At 43.8% G+C, this 16,644-nt stretch overlaps 1 protein-coding gene across 4 annotated transcripts in view; it reads left to right on the top strand.

The window, feature by feature from the left end:
- The window catches only part of CABLES1 (Cdk5 and Abl enzyme substrate 1), a 152,131-nt gene that overhangs the window by 37,098 nt on the left and 98,389 nt on the right, over window positions 1–16,644 (top strand). For 2 of the 4 annotated variants that reach the window (XM_068237254.1, XM_068237256.1), the window contains exon 1: window positions 9,664–10,409. The exons of the other annotated variants lie outside the window; for them this stretch is intronic. In XM_068237254.1, coding sequence (XP_068093355.1) covers window positions 9,751–10,409 — 659 coding nt within the window. In that variant the 5' untranslated portion in view covers window positions 9,664–9,750. Of the gene's footprint in view, window positions 1–9,663; window positions 10,410–16,644 lie in introns of those variants that run through there. 4 annotated transcript variants of the gene reach the window in all.

Below are 16,644 nucleotides of genomic sequence, written 5' to 3' on the forward strand. Positions count from 1 at the left end.
GGAATTAGTTTAGGGGGTGATCACCCTTTTCTGGTGAATTACAAAGAACCTTACAAGGTGGCCAACAAACAAACTCTAATGACAGAACATACGGTTACCCCAAAAAAGAGAACAGCGGACGTTTTAGAGGAAAGCGAGGGGGAAGGAGAAGAAGAAAAGAACAAGAAACTGAGAGAAGTTTAGGACAAGGCATATACAATTTGAGTTCTGTACAGCTAACCCCACATGAAATGGAATTGTTGGATTTGGGCTTAAAATACGCACCCCCCAAAGAGTGTAATACAGTGGATACAATGATTGACTTCAAATGCTTTGTTAGAAAACTGAATATTAATTTTTTTTTTTTGCAATCGAACAACCATAACTATGCAAGAGGAATTAAAGGAGGTAGATGCCTTTACCCATTCGGGGTTGGTGAATAAATCTTTGTTTTATCCAAACCTGCCAAATAATGGATGCGTTAAAGTATTTGAGAAATTAGTGATGGATGATTTGAGAGATTTAAAAGTAAAAAAGCTCATAAACCAAATTATGTGGAAATGGCTTTGAAATCTATGTCCAAAAGGGGTGATGTTGTATTGAAACCGGCAGATAAAGGGGGGGGGGGGGGGGGAGGAATTGTACTGTTAGACAAATCAGACTATTTAGGGGAAATGCGGAGACTGCTAGAAGACCGCAGCACATATAAAATATTAAGGGGCGATCCAACATTGAAATATAAAAAGGAGTTGGAAACTCTACTGATGGAAGGGTTGAATAAAGGCATCTTAACGTGTAAGGAGAAAGAATATGTGACACCTAAGACACCAAGGAATAGCAACTATATATTATTTACCAAAAGTTCACAAAAGTGTAGAGAGACCACCAGGAAGACCCATAGTGAGCGGAGTGGGATCCTTGCTCGCCAGATTGGGTGAATATATTGACATATATCTGCAACCTCTAGTAAAGAATACACCATGTTTCTTAAAGGATACCAGTCATTTTTTGAACATCTTAAAAACGATGAGTGTGACGGAACAGACTTTTTTAGTTACAGTTGATGTTGCCTCATTATATACTGTCATTGGACACAGAGAAGGTATGGAGGCCATTAATTTAGCACTTCTGGAAGATGGTATGTTGGAATGGGATCAGGGGGAATTTTTGCAAAAGTGCATATGGTTTGCACTGGAACATAATTTTTTCTGGTTTGAGGATAAATTTTTCCTACAATGTAAAGGGGTAGCGATGGGGGCAAAATTCGCACCCAGTTTAGCGAATATTTTCATGTCAGAATGGGAGAAAATTACTATTTTGGGGGGCAGATGGCCAGAATTAAAATGCTGGAAACGATTTATAGATGACGCATTTTTTTCTGTGGGAGGGGAGTGAAACTTCATTGAATCAATTTATTACTGCTATCAATGATAATTCTTTGGATCTTAATTTCACTTGCAATTACAGTATAAAGGAGGTGGAGTTTTTGGATGTAACAGTGTATAAGGAGGGGGCCTCTCTGAATACCAGGACATTTTTTTAAAAAACAGATAGAAACAGTTTCCGGTATCCAGTTGTCATTATGCACCTTGGATTAGGAACATACCTAAACATTAATATTGTAGAATCAGAAGGAATGCCACACAGGAAAAAGATTATTTGGAGCAGAGTGAAATCCTTACAGAGCGATTTATGGAGAAAGGGTATGATGCGGACTTTCTGGAAAGTAAGAGGCAAGAAGTGTTAGGAATAGATAGGACATCATTGTTAGATGGAGGAGGGAGAAAAAACTAAAATTCTTTTGCCCTATGATTACGCAATCTAGTGCTCAGCACCAGGATATTAGACATATTTTGTGCAAACACTGGGATGTGCTGAGAATGGATAAGACATTGGAACCTGTGCTGCCGGAAAAAAACAGAGATGATTTTTAGAAAAGCTCCCAACGTTAAAGATGTGTTAATTAGGAGTGTCATAGATTAACCTAAAAATAAAAAAAGTTGGGACAAAAGGGTTTTTCAAAGTGTTTGGACTGTTTTGGGTGCAAGAATACTAGGAGTTCAAAGATTTTTCAAACCCACTTCAAATCTAATAGTACAGGAAACATATTTAAGATGAAAACTCCTTGTAGTTGTAATACGGAATATGTTATTTATTTGTTGGAGTGCCCTTGTGGGCTCCAATACGTTGGACAGACCACCAGATGCTTTAAACAACGTTTATATGAACATGTGCATAAGATCCAGAAAGGACATAGGGATCACAATGTACCGTTACACTTTTGGGAAAAACATGGGAAGGATTGCTCTAATTTGCAATACTGTATAATAGAATCCATAGAAGCACATTGGATGGATCATGAAAGAGAGATGCTAAAAAGAGAAACAAAATGGATTTTATTGCGAAGAACCATGGCACCTGAAGTATTAAATATGGAGTATAACATAAATTGTTTTATTGCCAATGACTGAGTATGTAAAGTTAGGGTACCCTTTTATGTTGTGTAGATAAGAGTCCTCATTTTTATTTCTGTTTTTTATAAATGTATGTATGTATGTGTATGATACTAAACCAACTTTAAGATTACGCCAACACTGCTGGGCACTAACTGCATAGTAATGCTATGTCCTTTTTTACAAGATGATTTTAAAATATTTGTGCAACTTTGTATAAAGAACTATGTAACGGGCAGGCGCAGGCTTGAAAGTAGAGCAGGCGGAGCGACGTAATATGTTAAAAAGACAGCCAGTAGCCCGTGACCTTCTAACCCCTTGAGAAAGTCACGTGGACGAAACCAGTCGGGGAGGAGCTACAGAGCGAGCGAGGGAAGGCGGAAGCGTGTGGATGACGGCGGTGCTACGTGGAGTATACGGCTGTGTGACCCACGGTTCTACCAACCCTGCGCTTACCTGTATGCCTGTGATAGACATACATGGTGGAAACGTGAGTGCATTGATTTGTGCTTTTAATGAAGGAATACATTTTATGGAAACGGTGCTACGCTATGTGGAGCATTTTATTTTTCATATTAAGTTTTTGATGATATGAAGAGGACAGAGATTGGAGCCTAGCAGTGACCAGAAGGGCAGAGAATCTTTCTGACTGAGCATATATGATCATTTTGTATGATCATTGTAGCCGGTGAGTGCAATCACATGAGGTGTGGTGGCGGCTTGAAATCTTGAAGTTGTTGAATAGTATTGCGCTGATCAGGAGAGACTTTCCATAAATGTAAAATAATGTCATCGTTTAATAAAAAAAATATATAATGTGGGTGTAGTTTACTATTTGGCCACAGTCAAAGTCCTGGATGCGAACAATCTCGCATCCAGGAACTAGAAAGAGGACGGGAAAAAATTTGGGGGGCAGAAAGATGGCGGTCTCTGATGAGAGATCGATGGTTTTTCTGCAGGGGACATAGATCGGTGAATGGGAACTATATTCCCATTCACTGATCGGGGCTAGCGGCGGGCCGCGGGCGCACCGCGCAGCAGAGCCTAGCTGGACGAACATGCTTGTCCAGATAGGCTGAACTCTTTAATAGGCAGATTTTGTTAAATTTGACAAATGCAAATTTTCACATACAAAAATTCATATCAAAACGCATACAAATTTACATGCATTTTCACCAATCAGAAAAATCTTTTCTTTTTTTTTTTTTTTTTTTTTTTTTGACGCGAAAAATTTAACACTATAGTGGAAAGCTAGCCTAAAAAAAAAGTTTCACTTACCCGGGGCTTCTGCCAGTCCCCTGCAGCCGCCCTGTGCCCGCGCCGACACTCACAGATCCTCCGCAGGAGCTAAGTTTCTGTATCACCGACCTCCTAGGTAAGCAAAACTCCTTTTTTTTTTTTAAACTTATTTCAGGTTTTCTTTAACATTTCCATTCTATGTACTTGATCCATTAAACTTATTTACTTTGGCTATAAAGCGACAAAATGCGCCAATTATTTCCATCTCCAGAAATCCATGGTGGTTTACGCTACTTTCACACTACGCAGGTTGATATAAAGTCGCGTTGCATGTTAGGAGTGCGATACATACAGTACATTAAAGCATGCTTCACTGCCACTGTAAATGTGCTCTTAGCCAGGTAGACACACAGCATGCTGCTCGTTATTTTAGTAGAAACCACTGCTGATGCGCCTAGGTGAAACATACCATAGAAATAATATTGCACTACATTACGATGCGATTATATTGTCCATTGCAATTGAACACAATGGCTGCAGTGTAAAAGGATGGCACCTTCAGGGAGCATGTCCATCTCCACTGCCACCGCCTGAGAGTCTGGTCCCCGGCTACCAAGCCGGACAGACGCCACAGGCTGTTATCCAAACACAGTCCCAGGTGAGACCTGTCCTTAGTTAGGACCCTGCACCTTATTTACACAATAGCTGAGAGCGCTTTTTTCTTTTCTAAAGGTGCATACACACGTGGCACAACTGACGCCACAAACACGTGGCACGCGCATGTCTGGGCGACAGTTGCCTCGTGTGTATGAGACGCGCACCCCGAACTGTTGCTGGTGACAGCAGTTGCCGTGCGATTAAAAAGTTCAATCGCCGGCAACTTCTGTCTCCGCAGCTGTCGCTAGTCTACCACGCGTACCGCGTGTGTATGTGCGGACTAGCTACCCACAGCCAGACGGGAGCTTCGGGCGGGGGGACGAAACTTTCGGCGACAGCTTCCGCCGCATCTCTGCCTGTTGGGCAGAGACATGTTGACAGCTGTCTTTTAGGCGAAGCCATCGGCAAGCTGTTGCGCACGTCTCCTGTGTGCTAGCAACAACGGTGCCCCGTGTGTATGAACCTTTATCTTTGTACAACGGTGGATACAGAACTGCCCAGCTTAGCATCACGCCTGATCGCTGCACCTAGGGACACTATCCAACTACTGCCATACACTAAATGGTAGAATAGTCTCCAGACAGCATTTGACAGAAAATAGATTTTGTGGTATTTAGGTGGAAAATTAGCATTGTATTGATCTTACCTATGGATAATGCCATTTCGGTGTGAAAACTGAAAGCCTCAGATGTTCTTTGCTGAAATGAACCTGTGTAAATAAATGTACGGTATACAGTGTTACTTGTAGATCATGGGCAGTCAGTTGTTTTTATTTTACAAGGTGTTGGTGGCTTCCTTTCCTAAATGATTTATTAAGTTTCTGTTTCTATAAATAGTCTATAATCATAACCTGTTACTGCAACTGTACTTGCATTGCTGCTTCATTATAATCAGCAGAATGTATTTAGTTCTTCAGAGTACTGCCACTGAAACGCTCAGGATTGCATGGGCATGTTTCTGTGGAGCAAAGCTTTTATTTGAGCACACTCGGCCGGTTGGAGACATTTTGCCGCCTGAGGCAGACTTGTGAAGATGACGCCCCCCCCCCCTCCCCCGTGGGTACTATAATGGCCCACAAGTATAGGTAGCCTGGAGGGGGTAGCAGGCAGGAAGGGGGCAGTGGGCCTCCAGCTATTACCGCAGTGTAGTAGACAGCCGGCGGGGGAAACAATGACTCGCCTCCTTGACCAATTAGCCAAGACCTCTACTTTTGGCCCACTTTTTGGTCCCAAAAACTCTGCTTATACTCCAGTATATGCGGTACTCGTTTTACTATCACAAGAACGGTAAAACGCAAGCTTGCTAGTCCTGTAAATGTTTCAGTAGTTGTTTTCACATGATTGCACTGGTTGCACCTTCCTGGTCTTTCTGGGCATGGACACGAGTTGGTGTGCCAGAGGCTTGTAACATTACATCCTGGTAAAGCAATCCTGCAGAAGCAGGGGTGTCCAACTCCATCACATAAGGGGCCAAAATCTATAACGCAGTATAGGTTTCGGCCCGAATTGTCTTTTAAATAAATGTATCATTTATTGAACAGTCTCAAACTGACATTTCAAAAAGTATGTATTTGCTCAGAGCACACCTGCTCACACAAATGCATTACGTCAAAAAGGTACCCCCTGAAAAACACATCGAAGCTCAAATGATTTCTTCATCCAGGAAAAAACTAACTTTTTTTACTTCTGCATAATTTTTGGCTGTAGTTTTAACTACTTTAGGAACAAGGTGATTGAAATCTATGCCCTGTTTTGGTGGGCTCCTGGCTGGTAGGGCGTAGATTTCAATCACCGCCCGCAGCGCGCATCCGCCGTTTCCTCTGCTCCCCACCGATCGCGCCGCATAAACTAGGCCTGAAAGATAAATCGTATTTAAACCGAAATCGCGATCACCAAGATCACAATTTCGGAATCCTCAATGCAGCAAGTATCGCAATAACGTAATTTCTGCGTAGGGAAAGTTTGAAGAAGCGGCTTCATGCTTCCCCCAAGCCCCGGCGAGTGTGGCCCGCAGCATCTGCGGTGTTGGACATACTTCCTCACGAACCCAACACTGTCCGTCCTCTATCGCTGTCTGCCGGCTCATGTGCAAGGCATACTTCCTGGTTCCTGTATGTCACAAGACCTACAGGAAGTATGCTGTGCAATAGATCCTGCAGGAGAAGAAGTTGATAGACCGGCATCGCTGGACTTGTGCTGGAAGGTATATCCAACAATGCTGCAGCTTGGGGCCCAGAGGGGCCAGAGAGAGAGAGAGAGGCCCAGAGGGGCCACAGAGAGAGAGAGAGAGAGAGAGGGACCCAGAGGGGCCAGAGAGAGGGACCCAATGAGGACACAGAGACACACACAGGGATCAAAGCTAGATTTGAAGGAAATCGTGAATCGAAATCGTGATTTTGGACAGAAATCGAGCAATTCAATTTTTGCCTAAAATCGTTCAGGCCTAGCTCAAACCCGATGTCTCTCGCCGCAGCTCACTGGCTCTGCCAGAGCCATGTGAGCCGGTCAGGCCTTTTTTATTGACTCCTGGCCGTGTCTATCAATGTAAGCCGCTCCCATTGGCTTACATTGATCGACGCGGTCAGGAGCCAATGAAAGCAGCTCCTGACCGGCTCACATGACTCTGGCGCTGGTACTTAAATGGTTTATCATGTTTTGCTGCATTGACTGCCTTATATTTATTGGACAATTTGATGTTTTTCTTGAAAACAGTTTTTTTCATGAACTGTAGAAATTTTTTTTTATTTTATTTTACTTGCCTGGGACTTTTTCCAGTCCCTCACAGTCTTTGAGGTCCCTCATTATCCTCCGGGTCCCCTCCTTTGTCACCCCAATTAAAGTGTGTGAGTCGGTCACTGTGGTGCATGCGCTGTGCCGGCTGCGCGCCTCCTCCCTCATGCTCCCATGACCCAGAATCGTTTTGCGCATGCATGGCTACAAGTCTTTACGTCATGTGCCGTAGTGCATAATGCAGCTGAGTCGCTCACTTTATTTGGGGTGACCGTGGCACAATTGAAGGGAAGAGGCCTTTGATAAGTAAAAATCTATTTTTTTCCACACAGTTCAGGTGGGCTTGATGGGGATATTTTGCATACTAGGCTACAGGTTTGATGTAGACTTGCATTGAACTACTTCACCACTGACTGCCCTATAGCATGAAATGCATACTGACCTGCCTTGAAGCACAATCTAGTGTTTTTGCCAGTAACCTTTTATATTTCTAGTTGGGTTTCAGCAGCCTGTTTATGCATGACGAATCATCACATGCCAGCTTGCAGTAAGAAATTTGTAAGAATGGCAAAAGCACCTATTAACCTCCTAAGCGGCAGTGATGAGCAACGGATTAAATCTGGATGAAATCCGAATGAAGTTCATCTGGATAATTTAATGCAGCTGAGCGGGTGGGTGAGGGGGGCGGAGGGTTAAACTTATCCAGCAGCCTTCTTCTTTCATCCGTCCCACGGCACCTTCGATGCTGCTTTCCAAACCGTGTCACGTGACTACAAACACTTCCTTCTTCAACCCGTAAGGAGGAAGTGTTTGTAGTCACATGATCGCCGCTTGGAACGCAGCATGGGAGGTGCCTTGGGACGGATGAAAGAAGGCTGCTGGGCAAGTTTAACCCTCCGCAACCCTCACCCACCCGCTCAGCTGCATTAAATATCCAGATGAAATCCCAATGAAAGTCATTCGAATTTTATCTGCTGCTCATCGCTGTTTAGCGGTAATCCCGAGTCAGACTTGGGACGAAAATTTGCAGCTCAGTCAGAGCGGTAATCCCGTGCCTGAGTGAGTTATACCACAGAGAGATCTGCAGCAGCTCCTGCATATGTGTTTTTTTTTTTTTTGTTTTGTTGTTTTGTTTTTAGGGTTTAAAAGCTTGTGAAAAATTGCACGGCTTTTAGACCCTAAATCAGGAAATAATCATAACGCCAGGGAGGTTCAAGTGCCCTTATACATTCTTCGGTAGTGACCTGTGATAGTTCTGGCTAGGTTTAGAAGATCGATAAATACTGCAGTTTTGTTGCAACAATATATTCTATTTATTTATTTTTAATCTCCTGGGCGATAATCCCGAGCTGAGCTCGGGGTATGTCGCGCAGGAGGAGTTCTCAGGCCCTAGTGGGCCGATTTGCATAATTTTTTTTTTATGTTACACGCAGCTAGCACTTTGCTAGCTGCGTGTAACTTCCGATCGCCTCCGCTACCAGCCGTGCCGCGCAGCCCCCTCCCCGACCCCTTGCGCAGCCTGGCCAATTAGTGCCAGGCAGCACTGAGGGGTGGATCGGGACCCCCTCTGACGTCATGACGTCGGTGACGTCATCCTGTCGTCATGGCGACCGGGGAAGCCCAGCAGGAAATCCCGTTCTGATCCCCAAAGGCGATCGGAGTGGGTGGGGGGATGCCGCTGCGCTGCGGCTATCATGTAGCGAGCCCAGGGCTCGCTACATGATTTAAAAAATAAAAAATTTAAAAAGTGCTGCGCCCCCTCCTGGGCGATATAATTGTATCGCCCAGAGGGTTAAGACAAGTGCTTGGATACATTTCTGTTTTCTGCTATTAGATATTGGATTGGGGTTCCAATGGTCAGCTGTAGTCCTTTTGCAGCACGCTGAGGTGATTGTTGACTGCACTGCCACATTTTAGTTTTGTTCTTGCTACATTTGCAAAGTGATATCTACATTCAAGATTTTAATGATTACTACATCATGACTGCTTGAAGTAGAGCTTTTTTGAGAAGAACTGTTAAACTAAGTTCACTCTTGCAACGGGTGTGGACTGACAGGTGAGGACGTACTGACAGGTGAGGACGTACTGACAGATGTGGACGTACTGACATTACGGTGTGTTTGACTGCAATGTAAGTTTGGAATGCTAATTTCCCTGAAAACAAGGAGAAATTACCACATCCCCCAAGAAACAACCGAAAGCCATTACATGCAGCTTCCATCAGAAGTGTCGCAATGCTAAACCTTGAGCAAGAACGTCCGTGTGTACGCTGTCCTAGAAATGAGTTGTCGTCTCTTTACACAGCATTCCCCCATTAATAGGGATGATGGAGAAACACCAGCCTTCTTCATTAGTGTGAACCAGTGTGCAAAAGAACAGGATGACAATACTATGCTGAATGAACTGGCTCCTTGTTTTACATTGTGATATTTAAAATCTCCACACGGTGGAGCAGTTGATCTATAAACTAAGTACTGTTCATAAATTGGGGAGATCCATCCCATTAGTGCACACGTGCAGAGGGCAAAAACAGGGGAGGGGAAGAGAGGAAGCATGTCATCTATGAACCCGCCCAGCACACAGTAATAACAAGCAGTGCCTTGCTGCTGCTACTGCTGTGTGTGCGCTGCTGTGTAGTCTGGCACTCCGCTGGTATGAAGCTTTAGCTTTCACTGATCTCACTGTAGCATACTATGGCTGCTGCTACAAGCAGTAAAAGCAGCATCAATGGGATGACAGTGGGCTCCTTGCAATCTCCTGGGTCCTATAGCCTGGATCATGTTAGGAAGCAGCAGCGCATGGATCCTCGCAGGAGACAGGCTGCCCTCTCCTTCCTCACCAACATCTCTCTGGATGGGCGACCCCTGCAGGCTAATGGGGTGGCAAGGGAGGGGGCTGCATGTGTGTTAAGCAGGACTCGGCAGCCTTCTCAGCTTGCAGACAAGGATGCAATATGTAACACAGCACTTAATGCAGCCTTACCTGGATCACCTCTTCATCAGGTCCATGCAGTGCTCAGCAAGACAGGACTGACCTCTCCATCAGGACCCTTGGCCATTTCTGTGAGTGGGAGACAGGATCTGATAGAGCCACAGATACACTTGAGGAAACACCAGCTAATTGAGTGTGATGAGGAGGAGGAGGAGGATGCCTTTACAAGCTGTGGTCCAGCATCTGCAGGGAGTGGGTTTCCTCTTCCAGCACCTTGCGCAGGTAGCAGAGGCCGTCTTAACTCCCTCACCTCCGCTATATTGCCGGCTGCTTTTTGTCGGACTTCAGCCACCCCAGTCTTCAGCTGTAGTGACCAAATACCGAGTGGGACCAGCAGTGCCTTTGAAATCCAGAGGTCACGGTAAGGAAAGAAATGCAATCCAACAATCTGTTATCCAAAAAGTTGCACAAACCAGAATGACAACTTAAACCATTGCTGCAATTATGCAAAACCCTGTTCAAATAGCCACCAGCATATTCACCTCTGACAGCAACCATAGAGGTTTCTGCAGAAAGGCTGGGTGCAGTGTACATAGGTCACTTTTATCTCCTAATAGTGGAATGGCCACTTTCCTACAATATCGGCGGCGTCCTTTCTTAACAGTCCCCTGCTGTTTCCATAGCAATCTTTTTTTACTGTTTTAATACATGATATACCTTCCTGTTGAGTATGTTTGCTGCTGTAATACAGACATGTGGCATTGTTCTTCAACTTCAGAATGATCAGTGACAGCTCAGGCCAGTGTAAAGAAATGGTGTAGATTAGCTGCCAGCTTATTCCCATTATTGCGCTCTATTAATCATGCGAAGCTCATTTTTTTGCAATAATCTTACTGATTACTGTTTCTTTGCAATCTTCTTTCACACAAATAAGGGATTGGTAGTCTTTTTTTGTGTTGTATAACCTTATTTTGTTAATAACAAGTCACAATTTGTGTCTGGGGTTCAGGTTATAATTGTTCTAGGCCCATCGATGTGCGCTAGTCACTGCCAGAGGCTCACATGCTGAAATTGTGAACAAAATATAGTGATCTAAACTAACCTGCCACAGGCCACAATATCTGCAAGCCTATAGAGCTCAATTTCCCAGTGTCTTGTACTGTGTGCAGGACGTACACAGGATAAGGCTCCAGATCCACCCCTCTACCTGTTTCTCTTATGCAAGGATGCAATCTGTGGCTGAATTGTTTACAAGGCAGCCATGTGACTGTGTTCCACACAAGCCAGCATTGACCCAGTGATTACAGCACAGCTTCTTGGCACAGTTTGGCTAGCGTTGTTCCCAAGGACTTACATTTATATTTGTTATAGCTATTAATTAACCAAAGGACTATATGTTCCTGCATACATTGATCAGCCAAAACATTACCACTTCCTTTCTAATATTGTGTAGGTTCGCTTTGTGCCACCAAAAAGGCTGCAACTTGGCCAGGTATTGACTCCATAACATCTCTGACCGTTAGCATCGGATTCTTTCGATGATCATTTCCACTAGAAATGACAAACTCGCTTTTTGCTGTGCGGTTTGTAGAATGAGACTGAAAAGCAGCATGCGGTGCAGTTGCACAATGGTAACATTTAGATTGCATCGGTTGAAATATGCAACACTTTTATATTTTTTTGCTTTTGTGATCAGGAAACTGCATGCGATTGCCAAAACGTCTTAAAGAGGATCTGTATTGTTAAAATCGCACAAAAGTAAACATACCAGTGCGTTAGGGGACATCTCCTATTCCCCTCTGTCACAATTTCACCGCTCCCCGCCGCATTAAAAGTGGTTAAAAACAGTTTTTAAAAGTTTGTTTATAAACAAACAAAATGGCCACCAAAACAGGAAGTAGGTTGATGTACAGCATGTCCACACCACACATAGAAAATACATTCATACATAAGCAGGCTGTATACAGCCTTCCTTTTGAATCTCAAGAGATAGTTTATTTCCCCCTGCAGCTATCTTCCACTGAAGTGTCAGGCTGTTTCTTCCTGCAGAGTGCAGACAGCTCTGCCTGTATGTAATTCCTCAGTATGTGAAAGCCCAGCCAGCTCAGAGGAGGATTTATCCAGCTTGTGAAAGATAAGAGAGAAGAGAGAAGCTGCCCTTATCTAAATAATACACAGGCAGTGTGCAGAGAGCGGCCTGGAGGGGGGAGATGCATCACAGAACCACAACACTGAAGAACTTGGCAGCCTTCCAGACACAGGCTGACAAGTCTGACAAGAGAGAGATAAGTTGATTTATTACAGAGATGGTGATAGTAGAACGTGCTGCAGTAAGCCAGAACACATTAGAATAGCTTTTGGAACTTGTAGGACGATAAAAAACAGGATGTAATTTTTGTTACGGAGTCTCTTTAAGGCCTATACACACGTCTGATTTTTGCGAACGACGGCCGCCCGGTGGATCGCTCAAACTCGGTCTATCACGCGAACGATAGTCTGTACACACGCCCGATTTGACGGGCGAACGACTGGACGGGATGTTCAAACGACCCGTCGTTCGCAAAAATCAGACATGTGTATGGGCCTTTAGTGTACCTGGGGGGATGAGCCCCATGTCTTCTTAGTGGAAAGATAGGACCTGCATGGATCAGACTCGATTTTTCCCTCACATCCCATATGGTTTCTAAACCCCGTCCTCCAGGACCCCCAACCATGCATGTTTTGTGGAAATCCACTGAGATAATTAATGGGCTCTGCCAAGTCACTAATTTCTCACTTGTGAATGTTTGTGGTTTTCTGAAAAAAGTGCACGGTTGCTGGTCCTTGAGGACTGAGTTGAGAAACCCTGCTAGATACTTGATCAGATTGAGATCTGGGGAATTTGCTGGCCAAAGAAAAGAGGATTAATCAGACCAGGCTGCCTTCCACTGCTCCATGGTCCAATTCTGCACCTTTAACTTGTCATTAGTACCAGACAGTGTTGCTGACTGCTTCTAAAAATTATAAACCCATTTATTATTTCTGGGTTAAAAAAAAGACTATGCATTCTTCTCCCCAGTGTTTTTGCCTTGTGTGCCCATGCACAGGATAGACCTCTATATGGAGTTTAAATTGTACTGTAAAGCTAGGCAGGGGAGTTAATGTTGGAAGTAGGTTAGCATTGGGAATAGGTAAGGTGGGTTAGTGTTAGAAGTAGGTAGAGGGGAGGTGTGAGAAAGAGGTTAGGTGAATAGGGTAATATTGCCAATCTTGTACTAGCGGCTACACCTGGCGCCCAAATTAACAGGGGCCCCTTTTCAGTGTATGCCGCCAGGATGCACTGAACTGCCTTTTTTATTTGATTCCATGCAGTTTAATTATATATTAGGAATACTAGAATATTTCTTTAGATACTCCTTGGAACAGGTGATTTTTGTGCAACATTGAGGGATTCCCAGCTGGCAGTTAGCTTGGTTGATTTGAGGCTGTTCTTTCTGCTTTGCAATGCTATCAAGGAGTTTGTTCTCGGAGATGGTTCAAAGAATGCACCATTCCAGTCAGAAACGCTACATGTAATTGGTTTACTGGAGCAAGGTCTCTACTAGTTGACATTGTTGGGGACTAGATTGGTGTTCATTGCTGTATAATGCTTTGGTTATACCAACCATTGCTTTCTTTTACTACTTCTGTGCTGTGCACAGACAGGGATTTCTCCTAATTACTGACCCTTTTTAAAACTTTTTGTTGCCAAGCTTCTGCTCCAAATTTGCATCTCTGGTGGCTAAGCAAGTTTTAACATATTTTTGAGTCATGTGTCAAGAAAGCATACGTGATGCTACAAGTTTATTAAAACCCCAAGAAACTGTATATTTTCTGGAAACCACCTACCGTATGTCAGGTAATTGTATCAGTCCTTATTAAATTCCTGTGGGCCAGTCATCCATACCAATATTGAGTGCACTCATTTTCTGTGCATCAGAATGCTTGCTGCAATTGAAATACAGAGATGATCGCAGCGCTGGACAAAGGATAATAAATGTAAGGCTGCACAGAGAATATGAGCTGGTGTTCCTAGACCCATACAAAGAACCAAACCGATAATAGAAAAGACTCTTGCGCCTAAGCTTATGATAGCTGAGATAAATTTAATAGAATAAAATGAATGGTAGAAATATTGTACAAAAATAGCATATGCCCATACAATACATCAGCAACACCAGACCAGAATCTAGGGTCCCTGGTTCCAAATTGGCCCGTGATCTAAACGGGCCAATTTGGAACCAGGGACCCTAGATTCTGGTCTGGTGTTGCTGATGTATTGTATGAGCATATGCTATTTTTGTACAATATTCCTACCATTTATTTTATTCTATTAAATTTATCTCAGCTATCATAAGCTTAGGCGCAAGAGTCTTTTCTATTATCTGCATGCTGCAATTGGTCTGGATACTAATGGCAAAACACTATCCCATTCTTCATGGAGAATTGCCAGTCAGTTTGTTGGTCAGGCTGAGGAAGGGTTGTACCCTCTGTCATGTTTGCACAGTTGTCTGGTCTCCTGTTTCCCTTCCTGTTTCTGCTGTTGATGTGACAGGAGGTGCAAGAAGTGATGACATCTCCAACAGGGACACCCAGTGGTTCCAAATCTTCCACACATTAGAAGATAGTGTTTTGCTGTAGATATTGCCTCATTTTGTGTAAAAAAAAAACCAAACAAAACAAAAACAAAACCTGACTATTGTATTTTTCTTAGGAGACTTTATTGATTGGGACACAGCAGTGTAGACCTATGAATGAGACCACTCCAAACAAAGGGGCACATTAAGCCTAACGACTGTTATGGATATTTGGGGTAAACGGCCAAAGGAGAGCAGTAGTGTAAAGCAACCAATCAAAATCCTTGTTCTGAGCATCTGCTCCAGTTTGCACCACTTTTGCTTCAATTTGCTGAACTGTTTTGTGGGAGCAGTTTTAGTGCAGACATTTGGTATTGGTGGCAGCATCTTTTTGCCAAGCAGCTTGCTAGGATAGTGCAGTGGGGCTAGATTGGTACTGGCATATTCAAAGCTAGTTTAATGTACCTGCAAGCTTTGTGTAGTTTGAAGTGAACCTACCAATCATTAGGAATACGTAAAGGGGACTTTCTAAGAACCCGGAGTTTCTTTTTGTAAGACACTTTTAAAACCAACAAGAGAAGTTGACTTGTGTACACAGTAAGTAGATGTGACCTGCTTATTTTTGGCTTGTCTCATGAGTTTTTTGTATACAGTTGTTTTGTATTCAGAAAGTGTGGTTTTAGGATCTGAACTGGATAGTGCATCAGTGCTTCACGATGGGCAGACATTCAGAATCCTATATTTATTTGCCAAGTAGGGTAACCTAAAAGGAATTCTGTGGCACAGACAGCTCAAAGTTAAAACGTATGTAGGGACATAATGAAATACAGTTACGTATTCGATTACATATTGGGGGAAACGCATTCCACATTGGGGGTTGCTGTTAGGGTGAGGTCAGAGTTTAGGGCCAGGACCAGTGAGGGGGGGGGGGAGTTCCTGTGCCTGGAGGTCCTGGTAGCGATGGCCTTGAAGCAGCGACTGGATGGTAGTAGTTTGAGGTAGTGGTTGCTGGGGTGGGAGTGATCGTTTGCGATCTCGATGGCCCTGGATCGCACTCTGGAGGAGAAGGGTACTGAAGAGATGGTAGGGAGGTCCCGATAATCTTCTATGTGGTTTTGATGACTCTCTGAAGCTTGTGCTTGTCACTCACAAAGGTGCTCGCTTACCATACGATGATAAAGAGTCAAAGGATTGTCTCAATGGTGACAGAGTAGATGCGGGTCAAAAGGGTGCTTGTCATTCCAAACCTTGTCAGTTGCTGCAGGAAGAACAGCTGTTGTTGGGCCTTATTTTGTATTGTATTTTGGAGGAGCTCTCTTCCCACCTTAGGTCCTTGGAGAGGGAGGTAACTAGGAGGTGTGCGTTGGAGACTTTGGCAACCTTTGAGTCCTCAATGAGAACGTAGTGGAGTTCAGGGTGTTTTTTTTTTTTTTGCTGAGTTGAGGACAAGCTTGTTGACCTTACGCCAGTTGCAGGTCCTCTCGATCTTCTGTCGGTAGGTTTGTTGTCTATTCTTGTCTACGAGACCTATGACTGGGGTGTTGTCGGCAAAGCTGATAACCATGACAGTCTTTTTTTATTATTTGCAGGAGTTTGTATAAAGGGAGAACAAGATAGGTGACAGGACACACCCTTGGGGAGCCTGTGTTGGTGGTTTGCACTCACACCGGGAGGGGGGTTGATGTTGTCAGCCCATTCAACCAGGTTGCCATTTTTGGGTGGCAAGAACTGGTCAGTCAGTGCAGTTGAAGCAGGCCTGAAGAATGCATTCACACTATGCCCTAAATTCACTAAGCTTATCTCCTGTCTTTAATAACGTTTCTAGAGTGGGGGCAGCGGGACCACTAAAACTATGAATTTTAGAAAAGCAAAGTTCAATCAAATTAGGCAGGCACTAAGTTTGGTGAACTGGGATAATGTACTACAAGGGAAGGGCACTGAAGCGAAATGGCAAGCTTTTAAACATATTCTCAATCAATATTGTAGTATGTATATCCCATATATCCCATATGGAAACAAAATGTCTAGGAATAAAAAAAGGCCTCTATGGATGAATAGAAA

This window comes from Hyperolius riggenbachi, chromosome 5, assembly GCF_040937935.1.
Source record: "Hyperolius riggenbachi isolate aHypRig1 chromosome 5, aHypRig1.pri, whole genome shotgun sequence".
In the NCBI taxonomy this organism is placed as follows: Eukaryota; Metazoa; Chordata; class Amphibia; order Anura; family Hyperoliidae; genus Hyperolius; species Hyperolius riggenbachi.